The sequence below is a fragment of the Hevea brasiliensis genome, chromosome 7 (genome assembly GCF_030052815.1).
Source record: "Hevea brasiliensis isolate MT/VB/25A 57/8 chromosome 7, ASM3005281v1, whole genome shotgun sequence".
NCBI classification, from domain to species: Eukaryota; Viridiplantae; Streptophyta; class Magnoliopsida; order Malpighiales; family Euphorbiaceae; genus Hevea; species Hevea brasiliensis.
In genome coordinates, this window is record NC_079499.1 from 93,494,375 (window position 1) to 93,510,355 (window position 15,981).

The 15,981-nt window shown below is 38.9% G+C and overlaps 2 protein-coding genes across 5 annotated transcripts; one reads left to right on the plus strand and one right to left on the minus strand.

Annotated features, from left to right (window-relative positions):
* Nucleotides 1–394: 394 nt before the first annotated feature.
* Nucleotides 395–11,057, plus strand: LOC110647362 (uncharacterized). 3 transcript variants are annotated; one of them, XM_058150179.1, is made up of 8 exons: nucleotides 395–604; nucleotides 779–6,032; nucleotides 6,140–6,390; nucleotides 6,470–6,614; nucleotides 7,738–7,936; nucleotides 8,025–8,351; nucleotides 8,465–9,165; nucleotides 9,960–11,057. In XM_058150179.1, the coding sequence occupies exons 2-8, from the start codon at nucleotides 957–959 to the stop codon at nucleotides 10,620–10,622; spliced, it is 7,362 nt and encodes a 2,453-aa protein (XP_058006162.1). In that variant the 5' UTR covers nucleotides 395–604; nucleotides 779–956; the 3' UTR covers nucleotides 10,623–11,057. The 3 variants fall into 3 exon arrangements, with proteins under 3 accessions (XP_058006162.1, XP_058006163.1, XP_058006164.1); XM_058150180.1 differs by having other exon boundaries at nucleotides 8,468–9,165; XM_058150181.1 differs by having other exon boundaries at nucleotides 779–6,023.
* A 1,330-nt stretch (nucleotides 11,058–12,387) lies between these two features.
* On the minus strand, nucleotides 12,388–15,231 carry LOC110647369 (caltractin). Of its 2 annotated transcripts, none has more exons than XM_021801165.2 (7): nucleotides 15,091–15,231; nucleotides 14,383–14,509; nucleotides 14,268–14,304; nucleotides 14,152–14,179; nucleotides 13,751–13,903; nucleotides 13,574–13,676; nucleotides 12,388–12,639 (listed from the first exon to the last, which is right to left on the minus strand). In XM_021801165.2, exons 1-7 carry the CDS (start codon nucleotides 15,112–15,114, stop codon nucleotides 12,575–12,577), a joined length of 537 nt encoding a protein of 178 aa, XP_021656857.1. In that variant the 5' UTR covers nucleotides 15,115–15,231; the 3' UTR covers nucleotides 12,388–12,574. The 2 variants fall into 2 exon arrangements, with proteins under 2 accessions (XP_021656857.1, XP_021656858.1); XM_021801166.2 differs by having other exon boundaries at nucleotides 15,112–15,167.
* Between the last annotated feature and the right edge of the window lie 750 nt (nucleotides 15,232–15,981).

The window sequence follows — 15,981 nt, forward strand, 5'->3', positions numbered from 1 at the left end:
CTCAATTATTATCGTGATTTAATTAAATTTCATATCAAAATATTTTCTAAATCTGTAAAAATTTATTTATTTAAAATTTATTATTATGATAATAATTAAATTTTATATTTATAATTTATATTATATTTATGATTATTATCGCACATTAAAAATTATTTTATACACTAAATTTAGTTATATAACCATTCTTATGTCAAATTTTTAGTGTAACGAATTATAATTTAGTTTAATTAATTAAAGTATTTTCATCCTGCAGATCAAGCAAAAGTCATAAATGAAATTAGATAGGAAGTTGCAATTGGAGGTCTGATAGACCTTTGATTCTTCACTTGAATCAGCAAATACGCAGAAGGGAATTGATGAGAACAAATATAAATAGCGCAAAGTAAAGGGACAAAAAAACCAGAAGACAAAAAAAAAAAAGAAAAAAAAAAAACCATCGCCTATTTGTCTCTCGTGCTTTAGCTGCCCTCCGTGTTTCGCTCTCCCTCCCCCTCCTCTGTCTCTCTCTGTGTTTTCAGTAGGGCTTCTCCCTGACGTTTCTTTCGTACTCCTTTCTCCGCGGCGGACGTCATTATCGCCGCCTCTATCTTTCTCCCCGGAGGTAAGCTACACACCCCATCATTCCTCCATGTCATTTTGATCTGTCTCTCCCACCTGAAAACTATAACACTTTTCTACTTAAGCCAAATTAAGCCAATATTGCTGTTGTTGCAATTTTTTTTTTCTTTTTTCTAATTTTATGATTTGAGGTTATTTGTTTATTTGGCTTGATCAGGGTTAGAGGGAGTTTCTGTTGATCTTCATTTACAGTTAGATCTGTTACGATAGAGAAAGGAGCAATTTTTTTGCTTGAAAGCGGAATAATATTAAGGTTAGGGTTTTTTGTGTTTATTTGATGCGTTGGCGGGATCCGAGGCTGCCAAACGGGTTGATAATCTGGGTGGGACCCTGAGATGGCCAATCCCGGAGTCGGCAACAAGTTTGTTTCTGTGAATCTCAATAAATCCTATGGTCAGCAGCATTATCATCAGCATCACCATAATAATCAGCATCATTCAAGCTCATATGGTTCAAACCGCAACCGCCCTGGTGGAGGTGGAGGAGGGATGTTGGTGCTTTCGCGGCCTCGTAGCTCGCAGAAGGCTGCTGGGCCGAAACTTTCTGTTCCACCCCCCTTAAATCTGCCATCGTTGCGGAAAGAGCATGAGAGGTTTGATTCGTTGGGATCAGGTGGGGGTCCTGCTGGAGGTGGTATGGGAAGTGGGCCTCGCCCTAGCTCTTCAGGTATGGGCTGGACTAAGCCTGCCACAATTGCCGTTCAGGAGAAAGAAGGATTTGGTGTTGGTGGTGATCATACAGTTGATGACACTTGTAATAATCATGGTATTGATCAGGGATTGCCTGGTGTTGTTAATGGAGTCAGCAAGGGTAGTGGTAGTAGTGTGTATACTCCTCCCTCTGCTCGGTCGGCGGTGCCTGCAGTTTCTGTTCCTTCCCAGGGTTACCCAGTGACAGAGAAAGTCACAGTTTTAAGGGGTGAGGATTTCCCTTCATTGCAGGCTACTTTGCCAGCCACTTCTGGGCCTGAAAAGAAACAGAAAGATGGTTTGAATCAGAAACAGAAGCAGTTATTGGGTGAGGAATTGGCTAATGAGCGGAATAGTTCCCAATTGAGCACAGTTGTTGAAATGCGTCCACAATTGCAGTCAAGGAGTAACATTAACAATGGATTGCAAGAGAGTGGTTCTGAAATTCGTGGTTGGGATGGTTCAGGCCTGCCTGAGAAGGACCGAAGGCGGCAAGACTACTTTTCAGGACCATTGCCTTTAGTTCGGTTGAACCCAAGGTCAGATTGGGCAGATGATGAGCGTGACACAGGACTTGGTTTGGCAGACCGGGGCAGGGATCATGGATTTTCCAAGAGTGAAGCTCGATGGGATATGGATTTTGATTTCCCAAGGCCAAGTATTTTGCCACAGAAACCTGGACATAATCTCTTTGACAGGAGAGGACAACATGACAATGAAACTGGAAAGATTTCTTCCAGTGAAGTCACTAAAGTGGATACTTATGGGCAAGATGTGAGAATGTCTAGCCGAGATGGACGGGAAGGAAACTCATGGAGAGCTTCTTCACCTCTTTCGAAAGATGGATTTGGTGTCCAAGAGGCCGGGAATGAAAAAAATGGTATTGGCATAAGGCCATCCACTCTGAACAGAGAAGTAACCAAGGAGAATAAGTACACCCCATCACCTTTTCGAGACAGTGCTCAGGAAGATGCTGGAAGAAGGGATTCAGGGTATGGACAAGGTGGGAGGCAGTCTTGGAATAATAAGATGGACTCTTTTGGCAGTCGACAGCCTGAGTGGAACACTCGAGAGCGTCATGGAAGTGAACAATACAACAGATACAGAGATATTTACCAGAATAACTCGCTATCCAAATCATCTTTTTCTTCAGGTGGTAAAGGGCTTCCAATTAATGATCCAATACTGAATTTTGGTAGGGATAAGCGCTCATTCTCAAAGAGTGACAAGCCTTATCTAGAGGACCCCTTCATCAAGGACTTTGGAACTGCTGGTTTTGATGGACGAGATCCCTTTTCTGGGGGGCTTGTTGGGCTTGTTAAGAAGAAGAAAGATGTGCTTAAACAGACTGATTTTCATGACCCTGTTCGGGAATCTTTTGAAGCTGAACTTGAGAGAGTTCAGAAGATGCAGGAACAAGAGCGGCAGCGGATAATGGAAGAACATGAAAGAAGTATGGAGCTTGCTCGGAGAGAAGAAGAGGAGAGAATGCGGCTGGCTAGGGAACAAGAAGAACGGCAGAGAAGGTTGGAAGAAGAGAGACTGGAAGCCATGCGGAGAGCTGAACAAGAGAGACTGGAAACCATGCGGAGAGCTGAAGAACAAAGGATAGCTAGAGAGGAGGAGAAACACAGAATTCTTTTGGAGGAGGAGAGGAGGAAGCAGGCTGCTAAGCAGAAGCTTTTGGAATTGGAGGAAAGGATTGCGAAGAGGCATGCTGATGAAGTAAAGAGTGTTAGTACTAATTCTTCTGGTGTTACAGATGAGAAGATGTCGGCGATGGTATCAGAGAAGGATGTTTCCAAGGTGGTAGATGTGGGTGATTGGGAAGATAGTGAAAGGATGTTAGAAAGGATCACAACTTCAGCGACTTCTGATTCCTCAGGAATGAATAGACCATCTGAGGTGGTTTCTAGGCCTCACTTTCCTAGAGATGGCGCTGCTATCTTTTTGGACAGAGGTAAAGCTGTGAATTCATGGAAGAGGGATTCATTTGAAAATGGGAACAGCTCAACTTTTCTTTCACAAGATCAGGAGAATGGTCATCGCAGTCCTGGGCGGGATACATCTATTGGTGGAAGAACATTTACTAGAAAAGAATTTTATGGGGGACCTGGATTCATCCCATCTAGGACTTATCATAAAGATGGTATTCCTGATGCTCATATGGATGACTTCAGTCAGATCAAGGGTCAGAGGTGGAATATGTCAGGGGAAGGAGATCATTATGGAAGAAATGTGGAAATTGAATCTGAATATCAGGATAACCATAGTGAGAGGTTTGGCGATTCTGGATGGGGACATGGTCGTGCTCGTTGCAATCTGTATCCTCCATACCATGAACGGATGTATCAAAATCCAGAGGCAGATGGGCTCTATTCTTTTGCAAGGTCACGGTATTCCATGAGGCAGCCTCGTGTTCTACCCCCTCCATCTATGAATTCAATGCTTAGAAATCCTCACAGATCTGGTAATGACCGTCCTGGCCCCTCGAGTTTTCGAGAAAGTGAGATGCATTACAATCATGGAGCAAGAAATGAATCTTCTATGCAGACAAGGTATGATAGCAGCCACCAAGAGAATGTTAGACACACTGTAAGAATTGATGCCCAGCAAGAGCATGCTGATAATGAAGAGCGCAAACTAGATAGGAACACAGCAAGATGTGACTCACAGTCCTCGCTTTCTGTTTCAAGCCCTCCTGACTCACCGGTTCATCTATCACATGACGACCTGGATGAATCTGAAGATTCTCTAGCATTATCAGGCAGTGAAGGTAAAAATGTTTCCTTATTGGAACAAGGGAATGAATCTACAGCCTTACCTATTGAAGCTGGGAATGATCATATGATGAGTGGCTCAAGTGTTGTCTCTACTGGTGATGATGAAGAATGGACCATTCAGAACGATCAACAGTTGCAGGAGCAAGAAGAATATGATGAGGATGAGGATGGTTATGATGAAGAAGATGAAGTTCATGATGGAGAAGATGAGAATATTGACCTTGCCCAAGATTTTGATGGTGTGCATGTAGAGGAGAAAGGTTCTACTGAAATGATGGACAACTTGGTTCTTGGCTTCAATGAGGGTGTAGAGGTTGGGATGCCAAATGATGAGTTTGAAAGAAGCTCAAGGAAAGAAGAAACCAAATTCGTAATTCAACAAATTTCTGAAGAAGAACAAGGATTCTTTGATGGGATGCGCACTGATGGACAATCCCATCAACCTGTGGATGGTTCTACTCAAGTGAATGTTGATAATTCTTCCAGACTCCTCCAGGAAACTGAGAAAGCAATGCAAGATTTGGTAATTCAACCTAAAAATGCTCTGCAAACATCGTGTAAACTTATGGATCATGTGGATGTTTCTACTAGTTCTGGTTTGTCCACTCAGCCCCAAGTCTCATCTTCTTCAGGTCAGTCTGTCCTGTCCAGTGGTCCCTCTGTTCTTGGTCAGCCTGAGGTACCTGTTAAGCTCCAGTTTGGGTTGTTCTCTGGCCCTTCTCTGATACCATCACCGGTTCCAGCCATACAGATTGGTACTATACAGATGCCTCTTCATCTTCATGCACCTGTTGGCCCTTCCCTTACTCAAGTGCACCCATCACAGCCTCCTCTATTCCAATTTGGTCAGCTAAGGTATACATCTCCTATTTCACAGGCGATATTGCCATTGGCTCCGCAATCAATGTCCTTTGTTCAGCCGAGTGTTCCAACTAATTTTCCTTTGAATCAGAATGCCAGAGGTCCTCTGCCTGTTCAACCTGGCCAAGAAACTTCTGCTCATAATCTTATGAAAAGTGACCTTTTGTCTGTTTCAATGGATAATCAACCAGGTCTTCTTCCTCGGAACTTAGATGTATCTCATGGTCTAGCTTCAAAAGAGGAAAATTCTTTGTCACCGAGAGAAATTTCTGGTAGCACTCTAAAAATGCTGCAGGGGCAAGGAGAGTTTTCTCATGTAAATGATTGCAATTCTGGGCCTGAATCAGGATTTCAAGTGGAAGATGCATTTGTGAAAAATGTTAAAGCCTTTTCCACTAAAGAATTGGAGAGCCAGCCTCAAACTGTGGCAGCATCATTGCAGTCGGTTTCTAAAGAAAAAGCTATAGGTACCTCAAAAGTTCGGGGTCTAACATCAGGAGGGAGAGGGAAGAGATATGTGTTTGCAGTGAAAAATTATGGCTCAAAAACATCATTACAGGCTTCTGAAAATTCTCGCCAAGAATCTAGTGGATTTCAAAGACCTCGACGCCAGCGAACTGAATTTCGGGTTCGGGAAAGTGCTGATAAGAGGCAATCTGCTCGGCTTGTTTCATCTATCCCATATGGGGTTGATGACAAGTCTAATAGCAGTGTTAGGGGTGCTGGAGGAAAAAGTATCTCAAGGAGGGTGGTTGTGCCTAATAGACAACCAAAACGGCCATTTGAATCAGAAGGCTTGAATACACAGGCGGCTGGTTCCCAGGAGGTAGATTCACAAAGTAAGGCTGAAAAGGGAACTGGAAAAGAATTTCTGAAAAAGAATCAGAGCATTTCACATCCTGGAGAGAATGTTGATGCACCTTTGCAAAGTGGAATTGTGCGTGTTTTTGAGCAACCTGGCATAGAAGCTCCTAGCGATGATGATGATTTTATTGAGGTGAGATCAAAGAGGCAAATGTTGAATGATCGCCGTGAACAGAGAGAGAAAGAAATCAAAGCAAAGTATCAGGTCTCAAAGGTTCTGTTGCACTTGAACTTTGAGTCACTTATCTCTTATATTGCAGTAAGTAAAACATTTCTTAGTTTTGCTAACATTTCTTAGTTTTGCTATTTTTTTGATGCCAGACGCCACGAAAACTTTGTTCCAGCTCACAAAGTACTGTTGCATCTGTTACATCAAACAAAATTTCTTTAGCAGTTGGTGCAGAAGCCAACAATATACACAATGATTATGTTGGCACCAATGGACATGGCTTGGAAAATGTTGAAGTGTCTGCAGGATATAGTGCCCCTATAGTGTCCCAATCATTGCTGCCAGTTGGATTTCCTGCTGTGAAAACTGATCCCCAGGCTGATATAAGATCCCAAACAATGAAGTAAAAACTTTTTCAAACAACTTTGTATAGGCAAAAATTGCATGCGTAGATGTGTAAACCTCATATTTTTCTTGTACAGGTCCTTCGAAACAAGCGCCTTACCTGCTGTATCTGGTAGTGTTAAGAACCTTACAACAGGCTTAATGTGTGAGAACAAGAATAAGGTTCTGGATAATGCCCAAACATCTTTGGGCTCTTGGGGTAATTCCCGGATTAATCAACAGGTATGCAAATGTTCTTGCTACTATTTTGGCAAGCATTGTAGTAACTGGGATATTTAGATGTTCCTCTTCTGTTACTTACTATGAATAAGAAGTTGATTAGATTTGCATCAAAGAAGCCGTTTTGGAAGTTCTTGTGATTGCTTGCTGTTGTTTTTATTCTCATTGTCTGCCAAATGTTTCTGTTTGTTGAATTTTAATTAGTGCTTGCCCCAAAATCTCTATTGCTGCTTGCTACTAGTTGATTTTTCTTCATTGAGCTCTCTCTCTCTCTCTATCTCTCTCTCTCTCTCTCTCTACATGTGAGTGTGTATGAGTAAGGCTTAGTGATTTGGCATGTAATTCTTACGTGTGAGTGTACATGTGCAAGTCTTCATACTTGTCTCACTTTTGTGCTCTCGCATAAGTCTCATTAAATTTATTTTGTTGTATGGAGAGGAAGTGGGTAAAAAGTTACGAGATGAAATACATAGATTTTTATTTTTGGTGCAAATGGGAGAAAATTGAATTCCTCTCGCTTTTACTGTCCTCCTGTTCCACCATTATCAAACAGAGGCTGTGTTCATTAACATCCTGACCAGCTGCTGCCGAGCTTGAGACTGCTTAATGTATTTTTTCCCAGTTGTATTTGTGTCTTATCTGTTTTGTTGTGCTTCTGCTGTATATATTTTCTTTTTATTTGAATGCTGATGTAATTCTTTGCGAAATGCTTTGGTGTGTGATTTCCAGAAACATCAGTGTCCTTTTAGATACACTTTTGCTGTGTATTTTTATAATTTAAAGTCATTATTAACTAATGATGCCTTGAGATAAGTTTTTCCTTAAAACTTTTGGACTGACTTCTGCTATTGTACATCATCTTGCTATAAGCTGCAGAAATGGGCCGGAAGATTCAGCAGAATAAACAAGCTGATAAATGTTGTTGTTGTTGTTGTTGTTTTTTTTTTTTTTTTTTTTTTTTTTTTTTTTTTTTTAAATTCTGCTCTCTGTAAATTAGTTGTGTGACAGTTTTGAGCTCTTTGACCTTGTTTTCTTTCAGATAATTTTTTTTTGGCCTTTTCATACTGTTGTAATCATTAATACATCTTTTTGAACAATGAAAAACTAATTAATTTTTATCTAGTAGGTTATGGCCCTGACACAGAATCAACTTGATGAGGCTATGAAGCCTGCACAGTTTGATGCACATCCTTCTATTGGAGATCCTTCTAAATCAGTTGGTGAGTCCAGCTTGCCATCATCATCGATGTTGGCTAAGGACAAGTCGTTTTCTTCTGCTGTGAGTCCTATCAATTCGTTGCTTGCGGGGGAGAAGATTCAATTTGGTGGGCATTTTCCTTCCTTCAAACTTGTGTATATTTTTAGGCATTTTTATTGGCTCCTTTTGAATTATTTTGTTCATTTAATCTTCAGGTGCTGTCACATCTCCAACAGTCCTCCCACCTAGCAGCCATGCTGTTTCCCATGGGATTGGCCCTCCAGGTCCTTGTCGGTCAGACATTCAAATTTCTCTTAATCTATCCTCAGCTGAAAATAATTGCTCTCTTTTCTTTGAAAAAGAGAAACCCTCCGATGAATGTGCTCATCTGGTAGATTGTGAAGCTGAAGCAGCTGCCTCAGCCATTGCTGTTGCAGCTATAGGCAGTGATGAGATTGTTGGGAATGGGCTGGGTATGGGCCCTGTATCTGCTTCAGATTCCAAAAATTTTGGTGGTACTGATATTGATGGAATAACAGCAGGTGGCTTTTTTTTTTCCTCTGCAATCTTTATAGGGAACCTGCACTTATGTTTCCAATATGTCCCTTTTAGTGTGGTGTTATACTGTTATGAAACTGTTTTTTACTTATTTTAGCAGGTTTATCTGGAGATCAACAGTTAGCTAATCAATCAAGAGGTGAAGAGTCCCTTAGCGTTGCTCTTCCTGCTGATCTTTTGGTTGAGACACCACCAATCTCTCTATGGCCGCCTTTACCAAGTCCACAGAATTCTTCTAGCCAGATGCTTTCTCATGTCCCTGGAGGTCCAGCTTCCCATTTTCCATTCTATGAGATGAATCCGATGTTGGGGGGATCTATCTATACTTTTGGACCACATGATGAGTCTGCATCTACCCAATCGCAGCCCCAGAAGAGTAATACTTCAGTTTCGAGACCAGTTGGGACCTGGCAACATCATTCTGCTGTAGATTCATTCTATGGCCCTCCGGCTGGTTTCACTGGTCCTTTCATCAGCCCTCCTGGAAGCATTCCAGGGGTTCAAGGTCCTCCACACATGGTTGTGTATAATCATTTTGCACCAGTTGGACAGTTTGGACAAGTTGGCTTGAGTTTCATGGGTACCACCTATATTCCATCTGGGAAGCAACCTGATTGGAAGCATAATCCTGCTTCTTCTCCGATGGGTGTTAGTGAAGGGGACCTGAATACTTTGAATATGGTTTCTGCACAGCGCAATCCCACCAATGTGCCAACACCTATACAACATCTTGCGCCGGGATCACCTCTCTTGCCCATGGCATCTCCTCTGGCCATGTTTGATGTTTCTCCTTTCCAGGTAAAAGTTATCATTAGTGATTTGAAAAATTATGTGCACTGAATCAGTTCCCTTCAAAAAGTAATCTAATTCAATGCATTTTATGTAATTTTAAGATTCCCAATAAATTGAAAGGAAAATTTTACCGTACAGCCATACGATCGGCTATGCTATATGGTAGTGAGTGTTGGGCACTGAAAGAGTCGTATGCGTTTAAGATAAGAGTTACAGAGATGAGAATGTTAAGGTGGATGAGTGACCATACTAGACTAGGTAAAGTCCGTAACGAAAGTATTAGAGAAAAGATATGAGTGGTGCCAATTGAAGATGAGTTGAGAGAAGGGAGATTGAGGTGCTTTGGTCATGTGAAGCGTAGATATACGGAGGCTCCAGTTAGACAAGTAGAGCACATTAGGTTAGAGGATAGAAAGAAAAAAAGGGGTAGACCTAAATTGACTTGGAAGAGAGTAGTACAACATGACCTAGAAGTATTATACATTTCTGAGGATTTAACCCAAAATCGTTTAGAGTGGAGAAAGTGAATCCATATAGTTGACTCCAAATTTTTGGAATAAAGGTTTAGTTTAGTTGAGTTGAGTTGTGTTTCTTCTCTTTCCTAAGATTTTTTTTTTAATTGTATGGGAATGTGTTAAGGTATGCACGGGTCATTGAAATATTTTAGAGGTTTGACTGGAGGATTTGTTGATTGCAAACTTCGAAGGCTGACAATGTTTCCTTTTCATGAAATTTGATATTTAAGTTTATGGAATAGTTTATACTGACATTAGATATTTGATTAAAACTGTTGTGTCCAGTCCTCTCCTGACATGTCGGTCCAAGCTCGATGGTCACATGTTCCTCCATCACCTCTTCAATCTGTTTCTGTATCAATGCCATTGCAGCAACATGCAGAAGGTGCGCTTCCTTCTCAGTTTAACCATGGGCAAACTGTTGATCAACCATTAGTTAACAGCTTCCAAGAGTCTCAGACAACTAAGTCCTCTGACAACACCCTGAACTTCCCCATAGCCACTGATGCAAGTGTCACCCAGTTACCAGATGAACTGGGGTTGGTAGACGCATCATGCTCCACCAGTGCTGGAACTTCAACACTGAGCACTGTTGCTAAGAGTTCATCTACTAGCAACATTCCAGATGCTGGCAAGATGGATGCGGTGCAGAATTGTAGTGGGACCAACAGTCGCAGCTGCCAGAGTACAAGTTCTATTTTCAAAATGCAGCCTTCACATCAGAGGAGTACTTCTGCCCAGCATTACAGTAATTCCTCTGGCTATAATTATCAAAGAGGAGGTGGAATCTCTCAGAAGAATAGTTCTGGGGGTGAATGGTCTCATCGTAGGATGGGATACCAAGGAAGGAATCAATCTTTGGGTGCAGAAAAGAGCTTTCCTTCTTCAAAGATGAAGCAGATTTATGTGGCTAAACAGACTGCAAGTGGAACACCAATGGCTTCATGAATAGAAAATATTAAATGAGGTTTTTGGATTTAGAAGTTGAAAGCATCGGGGACTGAAGTATCTTTCCAGTGTAAATTTTGTTTTTGTTCTAATATTTTTTTTTTTTTTTTTTTTTTTTTTTTTTATAATTTTGACAAGGGGAAAGTTTGAGATTTGGATAATACTGGTCTCAGAATTGATATGCCAGTCTTTCTCAGGGGAAGTTAGCAGAGCTGGTTGAGCACATCTGTTCTGGGAACCTGCTACGCTATTTCAAGTATTGTGTGCTAGCTCGGGGGTTGTTCCTTTTTTTTTGTCGTCTCTTTGTTGGCTGCACAAACCTAATTGTAATTTGTTGGGATTGATGTATTAAAATTATTGAGGATCCAGCTGGTGTGTTCTTGATGCTGCTAATGATAATGATAAATGTGGGCTAGGGGAATTGCCTTGTTTTAATTCACTGTATCCCAGCTTTTTATCCTTGTTCTACATGTATAAGACAATACGGTAGACAAACTTGGGCCTAAGGTAGTGCTTGGACTGAGTTCTATTACAACTCTATTAAGCCTTATTGCCAGCTCAATGATGATTACAATTGGTTTTCTGGAAACACTGTATTGTATTCTTAGCCGGTTCTGTGGCTGTTTGGCTGACAGTGTCCAGAGGTTGTACCGTTTCACATGCATTAGGGCTATAATCTTTCTCGTCCTCTCCTCCCTAAATTTGCGGAGCCAATTATGCCACTTTCTACGCCCAGTTTCCTCCAGCCCTGCTAAATAGGACAATGCACAATTCTCCTGCCCACTCTGATTACTCTCCTTTTCCTTAACTAGACTTTCCAAATCAATTACGCTTTGTTTATAAATTTATAAATGAGATGGAGATAAATAACGCCTTATTCATGGAGGTAAGAGAGAGAAGAGGAGAGAATAAAGAAACTTTATTTATTTATTTGATATGGGATCCAATGTCTACTGAAGTTTGTAAGTGGGTCTTATTTTTTGCTTAGTAAGGTAAAAACATTTATTTCTCCAGTAGAATATATTTTTGATATGACAGAATTCTCACTCGTCATTATAAAAGAAATAGTTGAATGATTAAAATTTAATAAATTAAACTTTTTGGTTAAATTGAAATTAAATAGGTGATTATTGATGTAATTTACTCTATTCCTAATATGCAGGCTAAACGAGACTTTAGTTATCAAAGCTAGCTATCGTGGCTCCCAATTCACCAGAGATTCCTTCCCCTCCAGAGAAAGAAAGTGCATGAATGCAGTGAAGTCCACTGGCGGTGAGGGTTTATGCCCAGAAAATGCATTTGAGGTTTCGTTGCCAGGAGTCTTTGGCTGCTATACTTCAAGACTAGATAAAACAACCAACTGCCAACTACCCACACATAATTGGTGCCTAGAGAGGAGCAGAAGGCAAAGAGTCTCCATAGCAGAACCAACATTGCCATCCCACCCACCTTGTGAGATTCAGTGGAATCCAAGGTTCCCCTGAGAGGGACGCACCTATCCCATTATAATTTTTTTTTTTTCTAAAAGCTGAAGAAAATTGGATTTATTTGGCTTCTTGTAGATAAAAACACATCTCCCATCATTAATGAGGCGTGGACAAGCCCACCCAATTGTTTAAGCCTACCTAATAATTTCTCGAGATTGCTGGAGCAGTTTTTTTTTTTTTTCAATTATTTTTTGTGCACAAATCCATGAAATTCAATGGTATCCTATCAAATAAATGTAAAAATGAAAGGAAAACGAAAGAAAAAAAAACAACTAAGATTCGTCAACACAGTAACGATAATACATGTAAACAAAACCAGTTACACCATAAATCATTATTGGAAAGAAAACAAAGGAAAGAAAAACTTTATTTCTACATACATATTACAGCAATAGCATGGCATGAAGGCCCAGAAATAAACCCTTCGCATAGGATGGACCTGTTGTCATCATGCTGAACTTCAATCTAGTATCTATATGCTGTCCTCTTCATCATCCTGAAGAAATCATCAATACCCACTTCTCTATCACCTGCACGTTTCATAGAACATCAACCCCATTAATATGCAAGATGCAAAAAGTATCTCAAACTTATACAATTAAATGGAAAAAAATTTGCTTGCAAACACAATATTTCAAATTCATAAGACTAAACATCTTGTTGTGTCCCTAAATTTCAGCCCGCAACACCTTATAACCACCTAAATGACACAAGGTATGGCAGGAAGGCCCCAAGAACATATTAGCATACAAAAACGTCAATGTCTCTGTGCATGTGAGTGCAGAGTATAAAAGACAGACATTCCAGACATCACAGTACCATTCCTATGAATAAATGAATAGGAATTCTTTAAAAACTACACCCAAGGGAACGATGCATCACACCTCCAATAAAAGCATTTCATTTCCCTAAACAGAGTGAATTGTTATTACATAATGTGCTGCTTTGTAATATTGATTTCTGGCTCTGGCTGTCACCATCATTGCAAAGTTTGACATGCAACAGTATTAAAAAAGTGCTAACGTAGTTGTTAAAGCAGGCTATTTATTCCATCATTTTGACTATCAAATTCAAAATTTGACTTCCTAAGCAAAAATATAAGCGATGATACCTAATAAGAAAAAGAAATACCCTCATCTCCTAATTTCTCCTCTTCTACTAAAAAATTCATCTTGTATCAAAAAATTAGAGAGAAAATCTTCCACCTGACTTACATTTTCGGAAACTATATACTTATGTGCATACAATCTAGTTTACAGGCAATTATTATTTTTTTAAAAGAATCATCAAGTTTAGCAAAAAACATATTATAAATAGATGAAATCAGACAAAAGAAACCACAATAAATACAAAAAAATGAAAATTTAACAAAATTCATAAGATAATATCATCAAGAAGAACACAATTTCAACCATATCACTATTAAGAGTTCTGCAAACTACATCCAACATACAGCAGACTTACCATCTCGGTCTGCTTCATCAATCATCTCTTGAATATCTCTGTCAGTGAAGTTCTCACCCAGCTCCTTTGCTATTCGCTTAATATCATCATGAGATATCTTTCCCTGAATCAAGTGAACAAAAGAATAAGTGCTCAACAAATAGAAAAACAAGGACGGACAAATTAAGAAAATCCCACATTGTTATCTTGGTCAATAATGCGGAATGCTTTCATGAGCTCCTCTTTAGTATCCCTTTCTCCAATCTTGGCCGTCATCATATGCTCAAATTCATCATAATCAATTGCACCACTGCCATCCTTGTCCACATCTGCAATCATTTGATTGATTTGCTGCAATGACCCATTTAAATAATATGTAAACTGTATAGTCGAGTTTGGAAAGAAATTTGGAACAAAGAGGAATCTATCATGCTCACAAATAGAGAAGAAGGTAAATCAGGTAGGAATTTTCTTATTTCTTATATGTCCAAAAAAAAAACAGTGATTAGCAAAGATATTACAAAAAAGAAGAGCATTCCAAAACAAGGCAGGAGAAATGAACACGTCAACATGTTCATATACTAGGATATAGAAGGTACCTCTTCTGTCATTTCGAAACCGAGCGCCCTGTTATAAGATGATTTTAGTTCCAATATTTTCATGGCTCTAAATTCTAAACTAAGACAATATTATAAATCTGATGGGATATTCATACCTCATGGCAACATTCAACTCCTTGGCATCAATAGTGCCTGGACAACATAGTCTAACAAATAAATAAGAAAATCAAGTGCATGATAAAAACATATAGCAACAAATGTTTGCAGTACCTGAGCCATCAGTATCAAATAGCTCAAAAGCTTCCCTAATTTCTTGCCTCTTCTGTTGACTTAACCCATGATGACGTGCTCTGGGTTTGTAATTGTCCTTCCTAGATTGCCCTCTGTAAAGACTTGCCTGTAGAGGCATAATGCATCTTCATGAAAATGTATAATCCAAAAAGTAATTGTCTAACTTTTATTGACATTTGAAACAAGGATTAAGGAACTGATGTTCAATTCTTGAATATTGAAGAATGTAGCATAAACATAATTAACTACGTAAATAATAACAGGCCTTTAAACAATGAAAAATTCAATCATTTTCATTGCAGAAGGGCTTCAAAAGGGTTTTACAAAAAAATAAAGAATCTCATCAGGCAATGACTACTGACTAGAACCACATAATGGGTAACAGCAGTTTAACCTAAGTCAAGCACTGAAACAAAAATCCAATCCCTGGCTGATATTTCCAAAATACAACCAATTCCCCGCTTTGAATTTTCTACCCATATATTTACGAATCCAAACGTATATAAGAAAATCCACAAAAATATCACTTCTAACCAGAACCGATCGAGTGAAATTTTCAAGTTCCTAATCATCTAAAAGATTCAAACAGTTTTAAGTTGGGTTTTAGAAACTAGCAAAATCATACAGAGATTAATTAGTAGAAAAAATTAGCAAAAATTAAATTAGGGTTTCGAGTGAACAACAAACCATTTGATTTCCAGAGAATACCATGCTATTCCTTACGCGCTCGAGAGAAATCTTCAAAAAGGAGCCCGAAATTTTTCTTTACACATTGGAATGGAACCCTTCGATTTTTAAAGATAGTGGCACACGATATTGGGCTGAAGGCCCGTTTGTCGAAATTCTTTTCTTCTCAATACCAAATGGGGCTGCAGGCCCACTCTTCCTGTTTATTATTTTGATAAATCCAATAATTGCAATTTCTTTTATGGGTTGAACTGTTGCCGATGTCAAATTCAATCTCAACAGGGTTTAAGGTATCCTTTAATATTTTAATTAGTTATTTTTTTATTTATATTATTTAATAATATAATATTTATATTAATATTTAAAAGTTAAGCTGGGTGATTCATAAAAGTTACATATTTTAACTTTTTTAAAGATTAAGAGATCGTTTTAATTAGGGTCAAATGTCACTATTTTTACATTTAACAGTTAATCTAACAAATATTTTTATCGATTATTTTTATTTTAAATTATTACATAAATAATTAACTACAAATAATTAATATCTAATAACTAAGAGCTATTAAAACAGTCGATAGCAAGTAAAATAACTAACAGTTACTATAACAACTGATATTGCTGAACATGGCTAGAATGGTTTTGAATTGTAAAAAATTTGGAATAGATGTATATGAAAATTTTCGTTGATTGGCTTCTCTTTTATTTCTTTTATTACATAATTTGAAGCTTAATAAATCTATATAAATAATTGAGGAATGGCCATTGAAGAGTAAACTTGAACCTGTGATATGTGGTCCTCAGGAATATGCTCTTGCAACAAAAATAATTGAGGTAGAAATTGGAGGGATCATTAAAGTTCATGGGGTAAATCGAACACAAACATCCATTTAT